Source organism: Hyla sarda, chromosome 9 (genome assembly GCF_029499605.1).
Source record: "Hyla sarda isolate aHylSar1 chromosome 9, aHylSar1.hap1, whole genome shotgun sequence".
In the NCBI taxonomy this organism is placed as follows: domain Eukaryota; kingdom Metazoa; phylum Chordata; class Amphibia; order Anura; family Hylidae; genus Hyla; species Hyla sarda.
Window position 1 is genome coordinate 1,787,595 of NC_079197.1, and position 17,646 is coordinate 1,805,240.

A 17,646-nucleotide genomic window follows, 5' to 3' on the forward strand; every position below is an offset into this window, starting at 1 on the left:
GATACATTTGGGAGATGTTCAGGAACATGAATGGCAGAAGGTTAATCAATGGAGACGTTACTTACAGATGGACCAGGCTGACCGATTGGGCCCTGAGGTCCTGATGGTCCAGGTGGACCCTGTGGAGACAGAAATCTTAGAATGCAGCTTCATAATGGAGACTGAAGCGGCGCTGAGTGAAGTGTTTGGCAGCGTTACCTGTTCTCCTTTTTCTCCTCTGTTTCCCTTCTGGCCCGGCTCACCGATTTCACCCTGTAAGAAATAACAATAGGCGGTCAGATGTGTAAATGGTGAACATGCTTTCAGAGCATGATGGGAATTGTGGCTGTGCAACAGCTGGAGAGCCACAAGTTGGGAAACATGGCCTCAGAAGATTCTGCTCTAGTTTGTGCAAAACAATTGACTCCTATAATGTGAGCATGGCACACAGTGTTTCCCAACCAGTGTTCCTTCAGCTGTTCAAAACTACAATTCCCAGCATGCCCGGAGAGCCGAAGGCTGTCCGGGCATGCTGGGAGTTGTAGTTTTGCAGCAACTGGAGGCATATTTGTTATGAAACACTAATGCAACATGTTGTAATGTTATAAGTCAGGTAGTCTGCTTACCTTGTCTCCATCTTCCCCTGGTGGGCCGACTGGACCGGCAGGCCCTGGGAGACCAACGGGACCTTGGATACCATCGCGCCCTGCAGGCCCCTGAGGACCTTTTTCTCCCTGTAGATAGAAGAAGCAATAAACACATTACAGACACAGCTCAATCTAATATCATTCATAGAAGGCAGCTGATACTGACATCTACTGCCGTATAAAGACTTGTCCCTGCAGTAATATGGTCACTGTGCACAGGGAAGGTCACCCAGCTTCCCTACAGCTCCAAATGGCAGAGCTGCCTGGTAATGCCGTCATGCGGTGCTGAAGACACAGCTTTATTTACTAGTGAGGTTATCGGGGGTATAAACGCTCTTTAAGTGATCAAAATGCTGATGCAGGGTTGTGATTACTTTACAAAGTAACTAAAACGCTGAAATCGACACAAATATCCGGCGAGATGTATTAATTATAGTGCACGGATTATCTGCGTCCTCATCAAGACCTTTATAATGTCATATAGGCCTTCCCGTTCATAGATAAATAACAATAGAATTGGACAGGCAAAATGTAAAAACTGTTTTACTGACTGGAATTCTGGAGCAGTCATTAGCTGAAATGGAATAAAGAGGCTTTTAGCGGTCGGGCTCCGCGCTATTGTTTAAGCCGTAAGTAACTGTGCTGCACCATGAATCCTGGGAGGCCGCAGTAAATGACCATAAATAAAATAGATGGTGCTTTTCATCTAACGTGAAGCCTGCCACGCCCCTCAGAGTCAGAGCCCCTTTAAGTTGTTTTCCTGGCCCCAGACCTGCCATCATAGTAATACGCAACGTAAGCAAAAAATACTCACTGATGAAAAAACTAAACCCAAACACCTTTAATAACCAGAATCAATCACCATTAACATCCCCCGTTCAATTGAAATTCAGTCCTGCATTTAGCCTCGTCCCAGCAGAATACGGAACATGTCGTACAGTGTTTGAAATATTTGTCGCAAGCATTTGATTCTGCACAACATAATCAGAGACCGTTGTGGTTCGCTCGGAGACTTTCACACATTTACAATGAATTGTACCTGCTATACAAGACAAGAAGCACAGCTGATCTATCCCAAGAGCGCCCCCTGTCTGAGTAATTACAACAGCGCTCTGGGGGAGTCTAGGGGTACAGTGGATCGAGAGACTATGGGTAAGGTGGGTTGAGAGACATGTGGGTACAGTGGATCGAGAGACTATGGGTAAGGTGGGTCAAGAGACATGTGGGTACAGGGGACCAGGAGACTATGGGTAAGGTGGGTCGAGAGACCTATGGGTACAGGGGACTGGGAGACTATCGGTAAGGAGGGTCGAGAGACATATGGATACTGGGGGGGAATCGAAAAACATATGGGTACGAGGAATCAGGAGACATATAGGTATTGGGGGGGGGGGATGAGAAGTCATATGGGTACAGGGGATGGGGAAGCATATGGGTACGGGGGATCTGGAGACACATAGGTATTGGGGGGGGGGGGGGGGAATGAGAAGACATATGGGTACAGGGGATCGGGAAGCATATGGGTACGATGGGTTCTCTATTCCTGTTCAGATTAATGTCAGTGACTGACACAATTACCTTAATTCAGGGTTCCCCATATTCCCTTAGCAGGTATGTACTGGGATACTGTGCAGGGCTAAGCTTGGGAGCGATGCTCTTATAGAAAAGAGCTCTCTGGTGTACTTACTGGAGCGCCCTTTTCCCCGGAAGGTCCTGGTGGTCCTTGAGGACCTGGTCTTCCTGGCAATCCTATTGGTCCGGCTGGACCGGCAGCACCTCTTTCACCGGGAGAACCCTGTTGAGTAAAAAAAGTAACTGTAAACAGAATGGCTATACGGTAAGAGATATCATACAGAGCGGGGACTGCAGAAATGTGTCAGGTAATAGGATGTAACTATGGAAGGTGGATTCCTCAGCACCCGCACCACCAGGACTCATCATCCTTTAGCTACAACTTTCAGCGTCCTGGTGAATAGGGATTGGTGGAATCTAAAGTAGAGATTAGAGGAACAATCTGCTAGATTCTTGGATTTGCTGATCAGTCGTGATCTGCCTTGGGCTGGGCTTACAGGGTCCTCCCTCTTTTACCATCTTGGCACGAGGTGCAGTGAATACCTCCATTTAGAGCCTGGTTATCATTACCTTATTTTTTTTATAGACCCCTTGTGTTTGTTATTTGTCTTATCCCATGCCTTTATTATCTTGTGCTTTCTGACCCCTAGTTTAATCTACTGATGATCCCAGCAACACCCAGAGGAAACACGTTGGGAATTTGTAATATTTGTATTTATTATTGCATTTTTATAGTCAGGAGATGTATATACATAGCAAAATCGCATGCATTCTACTTCAAAGTTGTGCAAAGTGGTTATTAACAGATGAAACTTAAATAAATTCTTACCTGTTAAAACAGGCCTGCCAATATCCACATTGTAAACCGGCAGTTGAAAAGCATGCGGTTTTGCAATGCGGTTTTGCATGCAACGTGTGAACCCAGCCTTAGGCAAGTAATTGATAATGGTGGGTGGATTGTAATTGATCTGTAATATGCCAACATTACTCCAGACAGTGAACGTTTCCTTCCCTTTAGCCCCATTGCAGCTATTAACTTGTCACATCATCTGTCAGAACACGTCAGAGGCTGCTGGTCTATAAGATAAATCCTTTCTTAAGGGATATTTTGTTTCATGCCCGATTATCAGGATTTATGCTGAATAGGTGCCGGATTAATGAAGTTTCATGTAATTCTTTATGTCTGACTGATAATGTGGCATCTGTTGGGTTTTAACATCAGATACAAGCGATTCTGCTGCACTTACATGAAGTGAAAACCCCAATCACCAGGTGGAAGAATAATACCATCTAATTAAACAATTGCAGCCGCTCCGCTTCATACATGTAATTTCATTCCAATTAAAATACCACTTCTTTTCCAGAAACCCGTGTAAAATTGCCAATTTAAGTCTAACAATGAGATTGAAAGAGGCAAAAGACAGATGATTCCTATCGTATTCCTATTTACCACGGACTGAATTGTCTCCTCCGCCCCAAATTGCAGTTTAATAATTGTAATATTTTAACCTGCAGATTCATTAATGATGATGGCGCTTTATATCGCCTAATTACACTCCGGGGCATGGGGAGGAGTGCGATCGTCCTTATGACATCCATCCATCCTTGTATTAACTGGTAAAACACTTAATCTCCATGAAAACCGTTCTATACAACAAGACCATAGTGAATGAGATGGAGCACTTACTGCTGGGCCTGGTGGTCCTGGGGGGCCCTCGCTGCCTTTCAATCCTGGAGCACCCTGGAAAAGACAAACAATTGTTATATCCCTTATATTACCATATCTGTTGTATCGGTAGCTTTGTTGGCTCCTGTTCTGCTGCGTTACTCACAAGAGGACCTGGCAGACCTCTTTCACCGCTGAAACCTCTCAAACCTGGGGGTCCATCTTTACCAGGAAGACCTGCTGGGCCGGGGTCTCCCTAAAACAGAAAACATTGTTTATTATTTTCAGAATACATTGTCTGGGATTAATGAAACAACATGGCAGCTTTCTTCTAAAAACAGTGTCACACTTGTCCCCAGGTTGTGTCTGGTACTACAGATCAGCATTCCCTTTAATAGAGCCAAATTGTAACACCACACACAACACAACACAAAGAAAATGCGTCTCCCTGTTACAGCGCGGTTTATACATCATCATAGGACCAATAATCTCTAAGCAATGTGACAGATAGAAGCATACTGTAAACAATTGATCCTTATAAATATTGCCCTGATGAGTAACTAAAGGAAGAGTATGGGGGGCCAGATGAATGAAATATCCAATGATTGGGGTTTTAACATGGCCGATCCTTTTGTTAGAGGAGATACTTCCATAGGTGAGGCTCCAGCTCCCCCATTATATATACACATAGCCAAGACAAGCGTCCACCTCCAAGGGTGACATACAAAAAAGCTGAATAAGCCGACAACTGTCTTATGTGTAAGCCTTAAATGTCACACAGGTTATGTATAGTGCAGTTTGTAGACTAGAATGGGATGAATTTCTTATAAACTATCTCTATTAATCTCATATGACTAGCTGAGTACCCGGTGTTGCCTGGTTTTCCTCCTTAAACCTTGTAGGAGAGGAAAAGCAACAATGATACACACACTATGGCCCTCATTTACTTAGAGTGTTGTGTAGGTTTCTTTGTGGGTTTTAATTCCCTACAATTTATTTCCCACGGTATTTACTAAGGTTTCCTACATTTTCCACTTTCCCTACATTTTCCTTTTTAGTAAACATGTTCTGATCTGTCGGGTTTTCCTCGGCTCAAATCCACCACATTTTATGTGGAAACCTTAGTAAATATGTTGGGTTTTTGTAAACACGCCCCTTTTCTGAGACCACGCCCCTTTCCCCCCAACAGCCACGCCCCTTTTTGGGGTTTTCTTGGCAAAATGGAGAGTTAGTCAGTTTTTTTCAATTCTGGCGCAAATTCTGGGGCAAAATCTGGCGCAATGCGATAGAATCTGGCACACAACCAAACATGTCGGGTTTGCAATAGTAAATGAGGGCCAATATCTGCCTAGTAAAGCAGCCATATTGGAGCTCTTCAGGAGACTGGGAAAGTGATCACGCTGCTAGTCCTCCCTGCACCCCTCACTGCAGCAGCACTGCCATGCCCTCTCCCTGCCCCCGCACTGATGTTTAAAAATCCTGGGCAATCTCCGCGGGCAGGGAGTAATGCAAGATTGCGGTATCAGGGCATCCCTAAACTATAAATCTTATTTAACTTAAAGAGAAGATCTGTACCAAGTTAAATTGAAATATCCCCAATTTTTTGGAATATATACTGGAACATACATATACACATATGTTGAGTAATAGATAGATAGAAATAGAGATGAGTCTATAATAGTGGAAGAGATAATCAGTGGTTTCCTCCATAGTGTTTCTGATATTTCTTCTTTAGAACCTGATAACCCACCTTTGATCCTTCTTTTCCAGCCAGGCCGGGTAATCCCTGCTCACCAGGTGGACCAGGGGGACCTGGATGTCCTCTCTCACCCATTGGACCAGTTTCTCCAGTTGGACCCTAGAAATGATGATAAACATTAAACCAACCACATATATATATATATATCTTTGTGTTGGAATCTTATGACTAGATTTATATTTAGTAACTACAATCAGATAACGTGGCAGTAGTATTAATCTCTCCTGATGATCCGACATGTTACTAGAATGTACACTAAGTGGGGGGAGGATTATTCTTTAACAGCTGGGACGATATTTAGTGTCCTCATCTGAAACCATATGATGTCCAGAGAACTGACGGAACGTTGGTGGGATCGGAGCGCGTTTTCTCAGCTGGTACTATTCACACTGTCCAGGGAATCCTTACATGTCAGAAGAAGTTTGGCCCTTGTGTGCGCAATTCAGGTCCAATACTATGGGTAACAACGCTATCTTATTCCTCATCCATTAATATTTAAGAGAAAGCTTGAGCACAACTAATCCCCTGTTCTAGAGAATTACATCTGATAACAGATAATGTGTGGAGATGAAGGACTTGGCTGTGGATCACAGAACGTCACCGCTACAGAAAGATCTGTGAAATTACAGCCGCGTACTATGTCTTTTCTTTATCAAAGAGCTGAGGGATGACAGACTTACCTGGGGACCAACAACTCCAGGGGGACCTGGGGGACCCGTCTTTCCTTGGAAACCCTGGTGATGGGAATAAAGAAGGTGAGAGGAGGTAGAACAGAGCGGTAAGTGGCCACGGTCTCCCCTAGCTGGTCACTGCTGCTCTACAGGAACAGATTTATGGATATTCTGGCAGCCATGTTAACCAGGAAGATGTATTGATCAAATTCCAATAAAAAATAAAGTGGCTGCAACATGTAAATGACAAGGTCAATAGACGGCACAGAGACGGAGAGGATAAATGAATGAGCATTCAAGAAGCTACAGAAAGTTATGGAGGGATGAGAGGGTCACTTACCACCGGCTCTGAAATCAAATCAGTGAATGGAGGAAGGTTATTGGTTGACATGCAGCATGCACTGAGGTCAGAAACATCATATATCCATCAAATCTACTGTATCTTACCTGCAGGACACTGAATCATTTATAGTCAGCATTGTCAATATAGATTGATGCATTGCAGCTCCACAAATTAAATATACTGTATAAGTGGATTCTGCTGTAAACAGCTCCGAAATGTTACATGCTGACCCCTGTCTGAGAACGGAGAAGTCTGCGGAAGAAATACTGTCCAAGTGTGGAAGAGGAAAGGGCAGGACCACCTTTACATCATTTCTCACATTTACAGAGTGACTCCGATTTATGTAGATTAATCCTATGTTGTACTGTATTATAGTTTAGACCTGCACTCACTATTCTGCATCTTATACTTCAGAGCTGTAACACTATTCTGCTGGTGAGATCACTGTGTACATATATTACATTACTTATCCTGTACTGATCCTGAGTTATATTCTGTATTATACACCAGAGCTGTACTCACTATTCTGCTGGTGAGGTCACTGTGTACATACATTACATTACTTATCCTGTACTGATCCTGAGTTATATCCTGTATTATACCCCAGAGCTGTACTCACTATTCTGCTGGTGAGGTCACTGTGTACATATATTACATTACTTATCCTGTACTGATCCTGAGTTATATTCTGTATTATACACCAGAGCTGTACTCACTATTCTGCTGGTGAGGTCACTGTGTACATACATTACATTACTTATCCTGTACTGATCCTGAGTTATATCCTGTATTATACTCCAGAGCTGTACTCACTATTCTGCTGGTGAGATCACTGTGTACATACATTACATTACTTATCCTGTACTGATCCTGAGTTATATCCTGTATTATACCCCAGAGCTGTACTCACTATTCTGCTGGTGAGGTCACTGTGTACATACATTACATTACTTATCCTGTACTGATCCTGAGTTATATCCTGTATTATACTCCAGAGCTGTACTCACTATTCTGCTGGTGAGGTCACTGTGTACATACATTACATTACTTATCCTGTACTGATCCTGAGTTATATCCTGTATTATACTTCAGAGCTGTACTCACTATTCTGCTGGTGAGATCACTGTGTACATACCTTACATTACTTATCGTGTACTGATCCTGAGTTATATCCTGTATTATACTCCAGAGCTGTACTCACTATTCTGCTGGTGAGGTCACTGTGTACATACCTTACATTACTTATCCTGTACTGATCCTGAGTTATATCCTGTATTATACTCCAGAGCTGTACTCACTATTCTGCTGGTGGGGTCATTGTGTACATACATTACATTACTTATCCTGTACTGATCCTGAGTTATATCATGTATTATACTCCAGAGCTGTACTCACTATTCTGCTGGTGAGGTCACTGTGTACATACATTACATTACTTATCCTGTACTGATCCTGAGTTATATCCTGTATTATACCCCAGAGCTGTACTCACTATTCTGCTGGTGAGGTCATTGTGTACATACATTACATTACTTATCCTGTACTGATCCTGAGTTATATCCTGTATTATACTCCAGAGCTGTACTCACTATTCTGCTGGTGAGGTCATTGTGTACATACATTACATTACTTATCCTGTACTGATCCTGAGTTATATCCTGTATTATACTCCAGAGCTGTATTCACTATTCTGCTGGTGGAGTCACTCTGTACATACATTTCTGTGCGTTTCTCCTTAGTTTCAGACTACAGTCAGCATGCATTCTTACTTAGGAGCACGTGGATATCATTGCCATGATTCCATGGAAAATAATAAAGTATATTTTACTTTTTCTAAGAAATATTTTTAGCATGAAATGTAATAATGGAAAAGCTGAGAAGCAAGAAAATTCTACCTCAAAATGTGTCTGCACAGCCGCAACAAACCTAACTGGACAGCGGCCGCAACCAGATGAGGCCTCGAGCAGCAAAGTGACTTCACAGAAAAGCCAAAGATGACCCAGAGGCCCATGATGTGCAGATGTGATGTGTGTGAGGAGCCATATATACAGATGTGTGAGGAGCCATATATATATACAGATGTGTGAGGAGCCATATATACAGATGTGTGTGAGGAGCCATATATACAGATGTGTGAGGAGCCATATATACAGATGTGTGTGAGGAGCCATATATACAGATGTGTGAGGAGCCATATATACAGATGTGTGTGAGGAGTCATATATACAGATGTGTGTGAGGAGTCATATATACAGATGTGTGTTAGGAGCCATATATATACAGATGTGTGTTAGGAGCCATATATATACAGATGTGTGTGAGGAGCCATATATACAGATGTGTGTGAGGAGCCATATACACAGATGTGTGTGAGGAGTCATATATACAGATGTGTGTGAGGAGCCATATATATACAGATGTGTGTTAGGAGCCATATATACAGATGTGTGAGGAGCCATATATACAGATGTGTGTGAGGAGTCATATATACAGATGTGTGTTAGGAGCCATATATATACAGATGTGTGTTAGGAGCCATATATATACAGATGTGTGTTAGGAGCCATATATATACAGATGTGTGTGAGGAGCCATATATACAGATGTGTGTTAGGAGCCATATATATACAGATGTGTGTTAGGAGCCATATATATACAGATGTGTGTGAGGAGCCATATATACAGATGTGTGTGAGGAGCCATATACACAGATGTGTGTGAGGAGTCATATATACAGATGTGTGTGAGGAGCCATATATATACAGATGTGTGTTAGGAGCCATATATACAGATGTGTGTTAGGAGCCATATATACAGATGTGTGAGGAGCCATATATACAGATGTGTGTGAGGAGTCATATATACAGATGTGTGTGAGGAGTCATATATACAGATGTGTGTGAGGAGTCATATATACAGATGTGTGTTAGGAGCCATATATATACAGATGTGTGTGAGGAGTCATATATACAGATGTGTGTGAGGAGCCATATATATATACAGATGTGTGAGGAGCCATATATACAGATGTGTGTGAGGAGTCATATATACAGATGTGTGTGAGGAGCCATATATACAGATGTGTGTGAGGAGTCATATATACAGATGTGTGTGAGGAGCCATATATACAGATGTGTGAGGAGCCATATATACAGATGTGTGTGAGGAGCCATATACACAGATGTGTGTGAGGAGTCATATATACAGATGTGTGTGAGGAGCCATATATATACAGATGTGTGTTAGGAGCCATATATACAGATGTGTGTTAGGAGCCATATATATACAGATGTGTGTTAGGAGCCATATATACAGATGTGTGTTAGGAGCCATATATACAGATGTGTGAGGAGCCATATATACAGATGTGTGTGAGGAGTCATATATACAGATGTGTGTGAGGAGTCATATATACAGATGTGTGTGAGGAGTCATATATACAGATGTGTGTTAGGAGCCATATATATATACAGATGTGTGTTAGGAGCCATATATATACAGATGTGTGTTAGGAGCCATATATACACAGATGTGTGTTAGGAGCCATATATACAGATGTGTGAGGACTATATACAGCTCAGCCATATATACAGATGTGTGAGGACTATATACAGCTCAGCCATATATACAGATGTGTGAGGACTATATACAGCTCAGCCATATATACAGATGTGTGAGGACTATATACAGCTCAGCCATATATACAGATGTGTGAGGACTATATACAGCTCAGCTATATATACAGATGTGTGAGGACTATATACAGCTCAGCCATATATACAGATGAGTGAGGACTATATACAGCTCAGCCATATATACAGATGTGTGAGGACTATATACAGCTCAGCCATATATACAGATGAGTGAGGACTATATACAGCTCAGCCATATATACAGATGTGTGAGGACTATATACAGCTCAGCCATATATACAGATGTGTGAGGACTATATACAGCTCAGCCATATATACAGATGAGTGAGGACTATATACAGCTCAGCCATATATACAGATGAGTGAGGACTATATACAGCTCAGCCATATATACAGATGTGTGAGGACTATATACAGCTCAGCCATATATACAGATGAGTGAGGACTATATACAGCTCAGCCATATATACAGATGTGGGAGGACTATATACAGCTCAGCCATATATACAGATGAGTGAGGACTATATACAGCTCAGCCATATATACAGATGAGTGAGGACTATATACAGCTCAGCCATATATACAGATGTGGGAGGACTATATACAGCTCAGCCATATATACAGATGAGTGAGGACTATATACAGCTCAGCCATATATACAGATGTGTGAGGACTATATACAGCTCAGCCATATATACAGATGTGTGAGGACTATATACAGCTCAGCCATATATACAGATGTGTGAGGACTATATACAGCTCAGCCATATATACAGATGTGGGAGGACTATATACAGCTCAGCCATATATACAGATGAGTGAGGACTATATACAGCTCAGCCATATATACAGATGTGGGAGGACTATATACAGCTCAGCCATATATACAGATGAGTGAGGACTGATAATTCCACATGACAGAATGAATCCAATGTCTTGAAGCCACTGAGCTGTCATTTCAATTCTCCAAAGCCATTCACAAAACTCAGCAAATCAATTCCCCAATGTAATGAAATGGTGGACAGATCCAGCCGACATTATCATACACCGGGTAATCGGATCACAGAGTTTGCGATTCACTGTAGAGAATCAATGAAAAGACTCAGTAAACCCCACGTGCATTACAATCATCCACCTTGTGGAGGCACTAAGGGTGATAAATCAGTATACACTTGTATGTGTTGGACATCTGTGGGGACAGTCTAGTTATGTCTCCCCATAGAAATCATCGTTACTCTGACCTGACGGGAATAATCAGGGGGATTTCTTTAGACCCCTCCATGTAGATGAGGAGACACACACCTCGCAGCAGAACCATCGGCGACATCTCCTCGTCTACAGGGAACGGTCTAGAGCAATCACACGTCCAGTGAAGTCAGATGTAAGGATGAGAAGGACCAGCAGCGTCTACTCACAGTCTCTCCTCTCTGGCCGGGGTGTCCGGGGAGTCCGTCCTTCCCTGGTGGACCCTAAGATTGAAGGAGAACAGTCAGAACCGCTTACACTTTGCAGAAGAGCTTTCAAAACTTACTATTAATTGTTACATTGTTACATATTGTTGTTTCATGTTGTTTTAAGTTTGTTACATTAGTTACATGTTGTGTTATGTCTGTTACATGTAGTTTTATATTGGTTACATGTTGTTTTATGTCTTTATGTCTATTACATGTATTTTTATATTGGTTACATGTTGTTTTATGTTTGTTACATGTAGTTTTATATTGGTTACATGTTGTTTTATGTTTGTTACATGTAGTTTTATATTGGTTACATGTAGTTTTATGTTTGTTACATGTAGTTTTATATTGGTTACATGTAGTTTTATATTGGTTACATGTTGTTTTATGTTTGTTACATGTAGTTTTATATTGGTTACATGTAGTTTTATGTTTGTTACATGTAGTTTTATATTGGTTACATGTAGTTTTATATTGGTTACATGTTGTTTTATGTTTGTTACATGTAGTTTTATATTGGTTACATGTAGTTTTATATTGGTTACATGTAGTTTTATATTGGTTACATGTAGTTTTATGTCTATTACATGTAGTTTTATATTGGTTACATGCTGTGTTATGTCTGTTACATGTAGTTTTATATTGGTTACATGTTGTTTTATGTCTTTATGTCTATTACATGTATTTTTATATTGGTTACATGTTGTTTTATGTTTGTTACATGTAGTTTTATATTGGTTACATGTTGTTTTATGTTTGTTACATGTAGTTTTATATTGGTTACATGTAGTTTTATATTGGTTACATGTAGTTTTATATTGGTTACATGTAGTTTTATGTCTATTACATGTAGTTTTATATTGGTTACATGTTGTGTTATGTCTATTACATGTAGTTTTATATTGGTTACATGTTGTTTTATGTTTGTTACATGTAGTTTTATATTGGTTACATGTTGTTTTATGTTTGTTACATGTAGTTTTATATTCGTTACATGTTGTTTTATGTTTGTTACATGTAGTTTTATATTGGTTACATGTTGTTTTATGTTTGCTACATGTAGTTTTATAATGCTTACATGTTGCTTCACGTTTATTACATCTGTGTTTGTTACATTGTCTTATAATTAAAGATAAATGAGTAGTGTATGCTCTCACTTACAGGGGGGCCCTTCGGTCCTGGAAATCCAGTGGGTCCTTGAGGTCCGGGTGGTCCCTGTGATGACATAAATTTTCATCAGATAAAGAATTCAAACCTTTGTAATCACAAGAACAAGATTCATCCTGGCGTCACATGCACTTTGCCATCCTACTTCTCAAAGCTGGAACTAAAGCCAAGAGCTGTGGCCAATGTATGGAGCCGATGAATGATGAGGCATTCTGGGTACGGCATGCTGCCCTCATACCCTGTGTTGTCAGACTGGTTTGCAGTCCTGAGTTCCCTTCTCTAGATCATAAGCGATGGATCTAGCCTAATGTAAAGCAGCGGCTTGTTCTGCGCAATGAAACAGCTGGCTGTAAGCATGAGAGGGGGGCGGGGGACACGGGAACATATGTCATGTTAATGCGGCCTGCACAAAAAAACAAATACTATGCAAATCAGCCTCTTCAAGACAACAGCGCAGGCTCCATATATCCTGGACCGGAACTCAAACTGCTCGTTCTAATAGCGTTTAGAACGTCTTCTGACAACACACAATGATTTACAGGGTTACGCTCTCCGGTGGCACCATGCTGCCATAACTACTCCAGGTTCTACTAAAGCCTTGCAGCTCTGGAGTCATGCAGACCAACCTCCGCCTCAGACCTCACAACATTTCGCTTTTGTTGAATCTGATTATTATATTCCAGGCTAAATTAAACATTAATGTCATTAGTGACAAATATACATGGAGGATATCCAGAGACTGTACAGAGGCGAGGAGTGCGGACCACCCCCGATGAGAGATGTAGGAAAAGGAAGGAACATATACACACATACACCACAGAGCCACAGTCCTCCTCAGGCTATGTTCACACACTGAAAAATCCACATAAATTTCATGCAGAAGAGAAGAATTCATGGAAAATGAGCAGAATTTCTGTGTTTTCAAAACGTTACAGTTTATGAGCCAAAGCCAGAAGTGTATTTAAAGGAATAGGAAATATAAAGGAAGGTCCTATCCTTCTCCTTCCTACTGGATCCACTTCTGACTTTGTCTTAAAAACTGAAGAAAGTTTTCCAAAAAACGCCAGAAAAAACCTAGTGGATCTGTAGTCAGCCCTGACGCACTCAGAATTAAAGGGGTATTTTCTTCTTCTATGGCTTCTTCTTCAGACGGCAGAATTTACAAACTGAATTACACTGAAAATTCAATTCGGAAATGACACAAAAATTTTCTGCACAATGAGGGGGTTTTTATCAAAGGATTTATGTGTTTTTTTTTCACGTAACTTTGGCGCAATACGTTGGCGCAGTGTCTGTTTGCGCCAAAGTTTGGCGCATCTTCTCCACTGTCATTTTTACAACTTTCTCAAAATCACACGGTCCTGTGTGTGATTTTAACTTTAGTCAGTAATTCATCATTTGCGCCAATCGATCTCTGGTGCAATTTTGGCGCAAATCCCGTTTTTCTTGGCGCATATCCCCGCCAAGAAATTTTGCACATGGAAAACACATTTAGCAATGTCAGAAAATGTAAAGGCGTCAAAATACATAAAAAAATGTTTTTTGGTGAAAGCAGCGACGCCTCCGGGGCTGCTCAATACTATCCTGCGACATAGTTGTCTCTGAGGAACCTTCATCCTCCGTTGAACCAGCATTGGACATGGCCGCACAGGGTCAGGAAAGGTAAAGCACTAAAGCAGTGGTCTCCAACCTGCGGACCTCCAGATGTTGCAAAATTACAACTCCCAGCATGCCAGGACAGCCAACGGCTGTCCGGGCATGCTGGGAATTGTAGTTTTGCAACATCTGGAGGTCCGCAGGTTGAAGACCACTGCACTAAAATAATAAAAAAATAATAATAAATACCTAAGTTGAAAATAAAATCCATTTCACACGGCGGCTATAAACCCCACAAAAGAAAATAACTTGTGTCGCTTGCTGATATACTGCAGGGGGGACCCCGAAATGGCTGCACAAGGGGTAAAATACGCGTCCTCTGTGGTGGTAAGTTCTTTGTAAAAGGCGCTGGGAACGGCTGATTTCAACATTTGAGCCAAAATTACTAACAACGTGAACCAAATGAAAAATTTGTCCATGTCCACGAAAACCAAAGTGAAAAAAAAAAGGGTAAAAAAGAAACCGTCAACAGGCAAAATTGATAAATTTGGATGTCCCATTTACACAGTATGGACATTCCGCCATGAAAATTCTGCATTCCGAATTCCTTTCAGAGCCCCACTGAGGTTAATGCGGCTCTGATTATGAAAACACAGAAATTCAGCTCGACTTCAGTGCAAATTCCGCTGTTGCGCAATTCTGCTTTTTTTTTTTGCATGGAATTTGAGCGGAATAGCCACATTTCTGCAGTGTGAACATAGCCTATGCAGTATATGGGGTGAATGCAGTTTGGGTGACAATCCTACGGCAGTATCTACATCAGTGCTCCCGACTTTTGGGTTCTCCGGTTTCGGCAAAACTAAAACTCCCGCAGTTTCGGCCACGGGCGGTCAGGGCATGATGGGAGATGTAGTTTTACAAATACTGGTGAGCCAGAGGTAGAGGAACACTGTTCTCTAATCAACAATCCATGAGTTCTATTAGGCAGAGAAGAATAACACAGCACAACTATGTCCACTGTACAGTATATATCCCATAGTGCTATATACTACACCATGCCTGGAGGGAAGGAGGAGTTTGAGGAGAACCCTCCATATATATCTAATATCCTGATAATGGCGTCCTATACCCAGACTATAATACACAGATACAGATTACTATTGCACTTTGCACAAAATATGGTGAACTCGTCCTGCACCACATTTAGTATGCGTTTTAGGCCATTAGTTTAATTTATTTTGTTTAAACTTTTTCAGATGAGGCGTGGCTTAGTGGAAAAGTAGGTGTGGCTTGAGAAGCTCAACCATACGGAAACATTTTTTGCACAAATTAAGCCAAACAATAGGCTGTGTAAAGGTTTTACAAAAGACGCATCACATGATAAATCCAGAGAAGTTACAGACTGTCTAGTCCAACTTTGCGTTCTCCAAGGCAGTGTTTTCCAACCAGGGTGCCTAGAACTGTTGCAAAATGTTTTGAAACAGCTGGAGGAACACTGGCTGGGAAAAACACTGCTCTAAGGATTAGAGAAGTGTTTCCCAAACAGGGAGTTTACAGCTGTTGCAAAACTACAATTCCCAGCATACCCGGACAGCCATTGGCTGTCCGGGTATGCTGGGAGTTGTAGTTTTGCAACAGTTATAGGCATCCTGGTTGGACAATTCCTGCTCTGATGTTAATATCTAACAATCTGGATTCATTCAGTGCTCCTGCTCCTGTTTTGTGTATAAACATTGCCATAACAGCATATGCTGGTATGGCAATTTTGAATGTGTAAGGGTTAAGAATTTGCATATCCCGTGTAAAATGAGTGCCATGACTCCTCAGCTAAGCTTCTATGCAGAAATTTCCAGAAAGGCTGTGGGAAGTGTCCCTAATCCAACACCCTCTCCCCAGAGGTCTGGACCCAAAAAATGTCAGTTCTAGTCTGGTTCTGCTCTTGTTAGGCAGACATACACCTGATCTGTTCAAGACCAAGCCTGCTTTAGAACCTTACATTCCTGTTTTACCATCATATATATACATCTGGCTCATGTGTACAGTGATCAGGGCACTATACAGAATTTTGGGAATTTCCTCCCATAGTTTGTCTCCAGTCCATGCTATGAAGGCATAATGCTTCAACTTCCAACTTCAAGAAGAAGGGTCTACTATCCAGAGGAGGAAACTGTGCAAGGTCCCCTCTGCATACACTAATCTCTTCATTGACCTATGAGTTAGTACTTTTCTGCAGTAAGCGTGCGGCCTGTGCTCATGTGAATGAGTCCGTGCGCTCTGTTCATCTGTGTAATGTGATTGTACATTTGCCGATGTGAGTCAATAATAATGGAGAGTACAATTGGCACAGAATAAAACCTGTGGAAAGGATTTAGTATTGTATTCTACAATGTTCACCAATCTCTAACCACATCTCACAACTAAGCGCTGATACTTGTATTGTTCTATTGACCGTGGTTTTTATATCCAGTGTTAACTAAAGCGACATCTTACCCTTTCACCAGGAGGACCAGCGGGGCCATCCCCTCCAGAGTTACCCTGCGGAGGAAGAGAAAAGACATATTACAATCTACAGTAATACAATATATAATTATTCTTCATAGTATGGCGGTCTGTCTGGGCATGCTGGGAGTGGTAGTTTTGCAACAGCGGAAGAGTTACAAGTTGGTGAACACTGGTTTTAGGTCAGTATTTCCCAACCAGGGTGCCTCCAGCTGTTACAAAACCACAACTCCATACATAGTATTTAAAAGCATAATTGCATGAGTGGGATGTTTACTGTTGTTTGCAACTAATAAAGAAATATAAAAAACTCATCGCACCACAAATATATTAAAGTGTAATCCCAATCACGTTCTGGCGTCAGGATCTCTGTTTAAATCTCAAGACAACTTTGTCGCCCAAAACTTGCCCGAGACAACAGAGATCAGGTTATAGTTTGCTGAAATAGACTTGCATGGGACTTTAGGCAAATCCATATCCTGATCCATATCCTGATCCATATCCAGATTTAAACAAATATCCTGCTGCAGGACTATGATTGATCAGAGTTACACTTTAAAGGTAGGGTCCCATATAGCGTATATGCTGCGTATTTTGCTGCTGCGTATTTTCCTACCCACTGAACTCAATGGGTAGC

At 41.4% G+C, this 17,646-nt stretch overlaps 1 protein-coding gene across 16 annotated transcripts in view; it reads right to left on the bottom strand.

Moving 5' to 3' along the window:
* Positions 1-17,646, bottom strand: part of COL5A1 (collagen type V alpha 1 chain) — a 387,668-nt gene that overhangs the window by 36,730 nt on the left and 333,292 nt on the right. For all 16 annotated transcript variants that reach the window (XM_056537902.1, XM_056537901.1, XM_056537900.1 and 13 more), the window contains 11 exons: positions 17,001-17,045; positions 12,909-12,962; positions 11,706-11,759; positions 6,304-6,357; positions 5,615-5,722; positions 4,031-4,120; positions 3,886-3,939; positions 2,314-2,421; positions 606-713; positions 199-252; positions 66-119 (listed from right to left, as the gene is read on the bottom strand). In XM_056537902.1, coding sequence (XP_056393877.1) covers positions 66-119; positions 199-252; positions 606-713; positions 2,314-2,421; positions 3,886-3,939; positions 4,031-4,120; positions 5,615-5,722; positions 6,304-6,357; positions 11,706-11,759; positions 12,909-12,962; positions 17,001-17,045 — 783 coding nt within the window. The remainder of the gene's footprint in view (positions 1-65; positions 120-198; positions 253-605; positions 714-2,313; positions 2,422-3,885; positions 3,940-4,030; positions 4,121-5,614; positions 5,723-6,303; positions 6,358-11,705; positions 11,760-12,908; positions 12,963-17,000; positions 17,046-17,646) is intronic.